A 7409-nucleotide genomic window follows, 5' to 3' on the forward strand; every position below is an offset into this window, starting at 1 on the left:
TCCCCCAACTTTTTTTGCTTTAGTTAATTTTTAAATAGGGTCTCCAGTTGAGACCACAATCTTCTGTTTACATAGTCTGAGAGACCACCAACCGCATCAGCATTTTTTTGTCCTGGCTAGCTTCAAACTGATCTTATCATCCCATTTAGCTAGAATTACAAGTTTGAGCTGGTATCTCCAGCTTAAATTTTTTTAAAGTATTAGGGGGGTGAACCACTGTAATCACCTGCCATTTTAGTATTTCCTATGATTAGAGAACTGTATTTTTTTGTATGTACCATGTATTCATCAATTTCATCTACTTTTCATTTATTGAACTTTTTCTTATTTATGGTTTATGATGCAAAAAGTATGTTTATGTTTTCATATTTGTGATTTGACTTTACCTTCCATTTAGAAGCTGATTTAAGTAGTTGAAGGTATCACTCATTCTTTTTTTTTTTTTTTTTGCCAGTCCTGGGCTTGAGCTCAGGGCCTGAGCCCTGTCCTTGGACTTTCTCAAGGCTAGAGCTCTACCACTTGAGCCTCAGCACCACTTCCAGCTTTTTTCTATGCATGTGGTACCAAGGAATCGAATCCCAGTCTTCGTGCGTGGTAGAGTGCTTACCTCTAAACTCCCGGCCCTCATTCTTTCTTTCTTTTTTCTTTTCTTTTTTTTTTTTTTTTTTTTTTTTAGAATTTAAGTTATAAGGCCATCTTACTCCAACTTATATAGGAACAATCCTGTTTTAATACTTTCACAATTTCCTCACTTACTCAAAACTTTTATCTGTTTTGTTTGATCAAGTTTATCTTGGTATATATTGTGAAGTGTGAACTAGCTTTCATCTTTTTTTCTAATTTAAGTTACAAGTCAGTGATTTTAAGTATTTCAATTATCTGTATTCAGTAGGATTAGTCTCTAGATTGTCTCTCCCCTGGTAGTTTTTAAATTATTTTTTTTACCAATTCCTGGGGCTTGAACTTAGGGCCTGAGTACTGTCCTTGGGCTTTCTCAAGGCTAGAGCTCTACCACTTGAGCCACAACACCACTTTTGGTGCCCGCTCCCTTGCTCCTTTCACTTCTCTCCCTCCTCTCTTTCTTCTTTCCCTCTCTCCCTCTCTCCCTCTCTCCCTCTCTCCCTCTCTCCCTCTCTCCCTCTCTCCCTCTCTCCCTTGTCCTGGGTCTTGAACTCAGTCAGTACCACTCTGGCTTTTTCTATGTAGGTGGTATCAAGGAATCAAACCCCGGTCTTCATGTATGCAAGGCAAGCATTAGGCCAAATTCTCAGCCACTTTTAAAATTATTTTTCCAGCTGGGTGTGTTGGCTCACACCTGTAATCCTAGCTACTCAGGAGGCTGAGATCTGAGGATCACAGTTCAAAGCCAACCTGGGCACTAAAGAATAAGAGACTCTTATCTCCAATTAACCTTAGAAAACAAGAAGTGGGGCTATAGCCTTGAGCTGAAGAGCTCAGGGACAGTGCCCAGGCCCAGAGTTCAAGTCCCATGACTGATCCCTCCCCCCACATATATCTATATATTTTTTTCCATATGTATTCTAGAAAGCTATCTAGAAAGGGGAAAATAAACACTTCGTTTTAGGAGGGGACCTAGGGACCATGTTAAAATTGTTGGTTCCTTGAACATTGTTTACAATGTGTTAAGTATTTTAATGATAAGTAGAGAATTTAGGAACCAACAATTTATATAAACTGTTAACCTGAAACTAAATAAATTGGTAACAAATATTGAAATTGGATTCTTGTACTTTTTGTGACAGCACTTACAGCATTTAATGCTTTATAGAAGAAAAGGCTATATGCCATGAAGACAGGAAGACATTTTTAAGACTTCAGCTAACATTGTGTATTTGTTGCTATTAGGTGAAAGTTTTATTTGTGAGAAACTTGGCTACGACAGTGACAGAAGAAATATTGGAAAAGTCATTTTCTGAATTTGGAAAACTTGAAAGAGTAAAGAAGTTAAAAGATTATGCATTTGTCCATTTTGAAGACAGAGGAGCTGCTGTAAAGGTAGAAATTACGAGATTTTCTTGATATTTTAATTTTGTTGTTGATACTTTGTAAACACACAAGTGACTTTGAAAAGAAAATGGAGTTTTTGCTTTTTTTGTAATTTAAGGCCTCACTCATACTAGATAGCATTCTGCCCCTGAAACTTAACTGACATCCTGGGTATTGCTATGAAACTTTCTCTTAACCATGTCTATAAGGTGGTAGTCTAACAGCTAAGAGTCCAAAGAGATCATTACTGAGTTTGTGAGCTCAGTTAAAGTTTTCACTGTTTCCGTAAACCTGATAATGTATTACAGCATGATGTCTTGGAAGTATTACATGGTAACATTGGCTCCTGTAAATAAATACTAAGCAGATATAAATGTTTTATTCCCACTATGCATACCTAAGTTCTGTGGACCTATGAGAGAAAGTGAGAAGTATGCCATATGGTATAGCATTTAATTCACAAGATGTGTACTATGGAAATTGTTCCTCACAATTTTATACCTTTGGTCATTACATTTCTAGTCATTTTAGAGTTAGAATAATACTGACTGTTTTGCTGGTTTCAATAACTATTAGAGATATTTCTTGTTTAGTCATAGTTGATATTCCTTGGTGACAGTAATGAAAAAATGGCAAAAAGTATTTTATAGTCTCTAGAGTATAAAACTGCTTATTATACTGTTCATAATAGATCAGCACCATCTTTAAAGGGTAAACTTTCCAGTGTCTTTTTATTTCTGCCTTCTTCCCTGGGGGAGAGGGTGACCAAAACAAAATGCTTACATCTGCTTTATGTCACTTAGAAAGGTGGGTTCAAAACATTAGTGACTCAAGTTCAGTTGTCTTTCTACATGTTCTATTGGTAGTGTATTGCCATTTCTAATTTGAGCATTTTTTCCTCCTGCCAGGCTACTTACTGCTTTAAAACGAGTCTAGTGTAGGGTTTTTCATTTGTTTTTGTGGTGCTGGGGATCAAATCCAGAACCTCCAGCCTAGTAGGTAAGCACTTTTATCACTAAGCTACAACCTCAGTCCCAGTGTAGAACTGATTTACTTCCTGGTGGGATCTAAGGAGGAAATACAATATAACTTGGTATATAATCCAATTTTCTTTTGTTTGACTTCTGAAATTTCCAATGGTATAGAACACATAATAAATACATATAATGCTTTCTATATTTCTTTTTTATTCTGTTGGTATTGAATAATAATAATTCAGTAAAAAAAAGATTTATAATAACTGGTAGTATAATTCACCAAAGAAACAAAACAAAATTTCTAGTCCAGAAATTTGAGTGTTATTTTTCAGGATGGTCTGGGCATATTATTGATATTCCATTCTTTTGCTTGCAACACAAAATCCTTGTGTTTTTGTTTTGTATGTGTGTGCTGATCCTAGGGCTTGAGCATAGCCTGGACATTGTCTCTGAGCTTGTTTGGCTCAAGGCACAGCATCATATCTGGTTTTCTGTTGATAACTGGAAATTAGAATCTCACAGACTTTCCTGCCCAGGCTGCTTCAAGCTACAATCCTCAGATCTTAGCCTCTGAGTAGCTAGGATTGAATGTGTATGCCACTAGTGCCTGACTAGGCAGGTATTTTGCTTTTTAAAATGAAATAGGAAAAAAATTGCAATAGGAAGATATCAGAGTGTGTGTGTGTGTGTGTGTGTGTCCTGTCTGTGTGTGTGTGTCCTGTCTGTGTGTGTGTCTGTCTGTCTGTCTGTCATGGGGCTTGGACTCTGGGCCTGGGTGCTGTCCCTGAGCTCTTCAACTCAAGGCTACCACCATACTCCTTGAACCATAGTTGCCACTTCTTGTTTTCTAAGGGTCAATTGGAGATCAGAGTCTCACATTCTTTATTCCCTGGGCTGGCTTTGATCCGTGATCCTCAGATCTCAGCCTCTGCAGGCTCTGTAGGTTACAGGCGTGAGCCCAGAGGACTGCAGACAAGAGCCACCGCACTGGGCAGAGAAGATACCAACTTTGTTCTCAGTGTAATTTATATGTAAATGTCCAAGGTAGAAGCCAGGGTCCAAGTGAGCCAGGTGGCTCACTCCTGTAAGCCTAGCTACTCAGGAGGCTGAAATCTCAGGATCAAAGTTCAAAGCCAGCCTGGACACAAAAGGACCTGAGACTCTTTATCTCCAATTAGCCACTAGAAAACAGGAAGTGGGACTTGGCTTAAGGGTAGGGTGGTATCCTTGAGGGGACGAGTTCAGGGACAGCTTCCAGGCCAAGTTCAAGCCCCGTGATCCACAAAAAAGAAAATAATAATAATAAAAAAATAAAAATTCCAAGGTAGAAAGGAGTACTTTAAAAATTTTTTTATTTGAAGACCTGCTTTTTAAGAAAAAAAATTCTGGCTAGATTAATTTTATAGATCATTTACTTATTAAACATATTAAATAATGACATTGTTGTGTTCCTAAGTACTTTTTTATAAAATCAATTTTTTCTAATTTTGTATAGGCTATGGATGAGATGAATGGAAAAGAAATTGAAGGGGAAGAAATTGAGATAGTGTTAGCTAAGCCACCAGACAAGAAAAGGAAAGAGCGCCAAGCTGCTCGACAGGCTTCCAGAAATACTGCGTGAGTCTAGCTTGGTTGATTTATCTTTGAATGGGGAACACTTGATAGTAGAGATGACGTTAATAAGCCAAAATCAGGATGAGTCTAAGAGTCTTAGAATAAACTGATTTGCTTTTTTTCCTCCCTTTCCTCGTCTGTTAGGTATGAAGATTATTATTATCATCCTCCGCCTCGAATGCCTCCTCCAATGAGAGGTCGAGGTCGTGGTGGAGGGAGAGGTGGATATGGCTACCCTCCAGATTACTATGGCTATGAAGATTACTATGATGATTACTATGGTTATGATTATCACGACTATCGTGGAGGCTATGAAGATCCCTACTACGGCTATGATGATGGCTATGCAGTAAGAGGAAGAGGAGGAGGAAGGGGAGGGCGAGGTGCTCCGCCACCACCAAGGGGGCGGGGAGCACCACCTCCAAGAGGTAGAGCTGGCTATTCGCAGAGGGGGGCACCTTTGGGACCACCAAGAGGTTCTAGGGGTGGCAGAGGGGGTCCTGCACAACAGCAGAGAGGTCGTGGTTCCCGTGGAGCCCGGGGAAATCGTGGGGGCAATGTAGGAGGCAAGAGAAAGGCAGATGGGTACAACCAGCCTGATTCCAAGCGTCGACAGACCAACAACCAACAGAACTGGGGGTCCCAGCCCATCGCTCAGCAGCCGCTTCAGCAAGGTGGTGACTATTCTGGTAACTATGGTTACAATAATGACAACCAGGAATTTTATCAGGATACTTATGGGCAACAGTGGAAATAGACAAGTGAGGGCTTGAAAATGATACTGGCAAGATACGATTGGCTCTAGATCTACATTCTTCATAAAACAAAATTGGCCTAACTGTTTCATCTTTAAGTAGCAATTTGCTGCCATTTGTATTGAGCTGAAGAAATCACTATTGTGTACATATTCAAGTCTTTTTATTTTTCTTCTTTTCAAAGATGCTCTTGGACATTATTGGGCTTGCAGAGTTCCCTTATTCTGGGGGTTACAATGCTCTTATCGTTTCAGGCTTCATTTTAGCTTCAGCAAAAGCTGTTAAATCATGATTTTGCAGAAACCTTTGGTTTGGACAGTTTCCTTTTTTGGATTTGGTATAGATTACATAGGAGTATGAAGTATGCTGTAAATAAAAATACAAGCTAGTGCTTTGTCTTAGTAGTTTTAAGAAATTAAAGCAAACAAATTTTAAGTTTTCTTGTATTGAAAATAACCTATGATTGTATGTTTTGCATTCCTAGAAGTAGGTTAACTGTGTTTTTAAATTGTTATAACTTCACACCTTTTTGAAATCTGCCCTTCAAAATTTGTTTGGCTTAAACGTCAAAGCCGTGACAATTTGTTCTTTGATGTGATTGTATTTCCAATTTCTTGTTCATGTAAGATTTCAATAAAACTCAAAAATCTATTCAAAACATTACCTATTTCAAATTCAATTGTGTCCTAAAACATTATTTCATTCGTAATATTTGCAAGGAATATTGTTTTCAAAGTATAACTGCCTATGTGAGTGATCAAATTCATGCAAAATTTCTTGTCTTTTCCAAGATGTATCGTGGATATCAGATTGAGGATTAGCCTAAATTCAAGTATTTATTCCAAATAGCATTTCATTGATTGGTGTTCTCTTACAATCTCTTCTAATTTTTGAAATTTTATCCTTTATTTTTATAAAAAATTTTCAGAGGTTTTTGAATATTTTTGCAGGCATTGGATAATTTGCATTAAAACAAATAAAATGGGACTGGGGAAGCAGACTGCAATTTAATTTGACCCACATTCTTTCTATCAAGGATAACTTGTGGCTGAAGACCTTATTGCTGTAAGTGAAAGTACACAGAGGAGCCTTAGTATTATGACATCCTTTGCACTTGTAGACTAAACTCCAGTTTTAGTGTAATCATCACTGCTCACTGCCATTTCAGTTACTAGTGCTATGTAAATTTGCTTTGGGAAACAGTCAATGCCTTGTGAGGGAGGCTTTTAAAGATCTGGTAGTGATCCTGCTAACCTTTTGTTATTACTTCTTTTATTTACAATTTCTAGTGGCTATTTTTGTTGGCCATGTAGTGTACCCTCTATTTCCTTGTTTCCTCTAGAAATTCTGATGTAGCGGGTGAGTGAGGTAAACAAAAAAATATAAATTTTACAGTGCTAAGCTTGCACTCTACCCCCCAAACCCACTACTTATATAAGCCAGTAGAAAATATTTAAAATGTTTTTTTCCTGTTTGGTGTCTTTTGTGATAGCAGTATTAAATTTCAAAATCATGTCACTTAATTCTTTGTGAGCTTGTTTAGATCACGTTTTAGGCTTAATGGCTTCCACTTTGAATTAAAGAATTAACGTTTGCTGATGATAGCCAATTTATCTCATTTCTTTTTCAAAGTTCACTCGTGATGATACAGTATAATAATTTAACAGGTCTTATTAATAGCCCTTTTATATAACTGATAAAGGAATTTTGTGGTCTATTACACCTGCAAGTTAGTTAGCATGGGTGTTTGGTAAGGTTTAGATTCACTTATTACACCCATGTATGCGAATTAAGATGCCAAATATTTACATGCTAAAAAATGTTAAAAATACAAATGAAGTTATAAGTCTAGATTAGAACTGAATAAATTATTGATTTTTCTCGAGAAGAACAAAATCTACAAATAAAATGAGCTGTTCATATTTTTTATGCCGCAAGCAAGAAAATCATGACAAAAATTAGAACAGAAATGATTCTGAAGATGTAGTTTATTGGTTCTTTTGTGCCTACCATAAAATAAAACCCCTAGCAACCTCCTCAAAAAAATACAACAAAA

At 37.3% G+C, this 7409-nt stretch overlaps 1 protein-coding gene across 4 annotated transcripts in view; it reads left to right on the forward strand.

Annotated features, from left to right (window-relative positions):
* Positions 1-6013, forward strand: part of Hnrnpr (heterogeneous nuclear ribonucleoprotein R) — a 31773-nt gene extending 25760 nt beyond the window's left edge. For all 4 annotated transcript variants that reach the window (XM_090335587.1, XM_090335588.1, XM_090335590.1 and 1 more), the window contains 3 exons: positions 1867-2016; positions 4480-4601; positions 4743-6013. In XM_090335587.1, the coding sequence (XP_090191713.1) occupies positions 1867-2016; positions 4480-4601; positions 4743-5355 (885 nt within the window). In that variant the 3' untranslated portion in view covers positions 5356-6013. The remainder of the gene's footprint in view (positions 1-1866; positions 2017-4479; positions 4602-4742) is intronic.
* Positions 6014-7409: the final 1396 nt, after the last annotated feature.

Source organism: Megascapheus bottae, chromosome 6 (genome assembly GCF_031878675.1).
Source record: "Megascapheus bottae isolate mThoBot1 chromosome 6, mThoBot2.hap1, whole genome shotgun sequence".
Classification (NCBI taxonomy): Eukaryota; Metazoa; Chordata; class Mammalia; order Rodentia; family Geomyidae; genus Megascapheus; species Megascapheus bottae.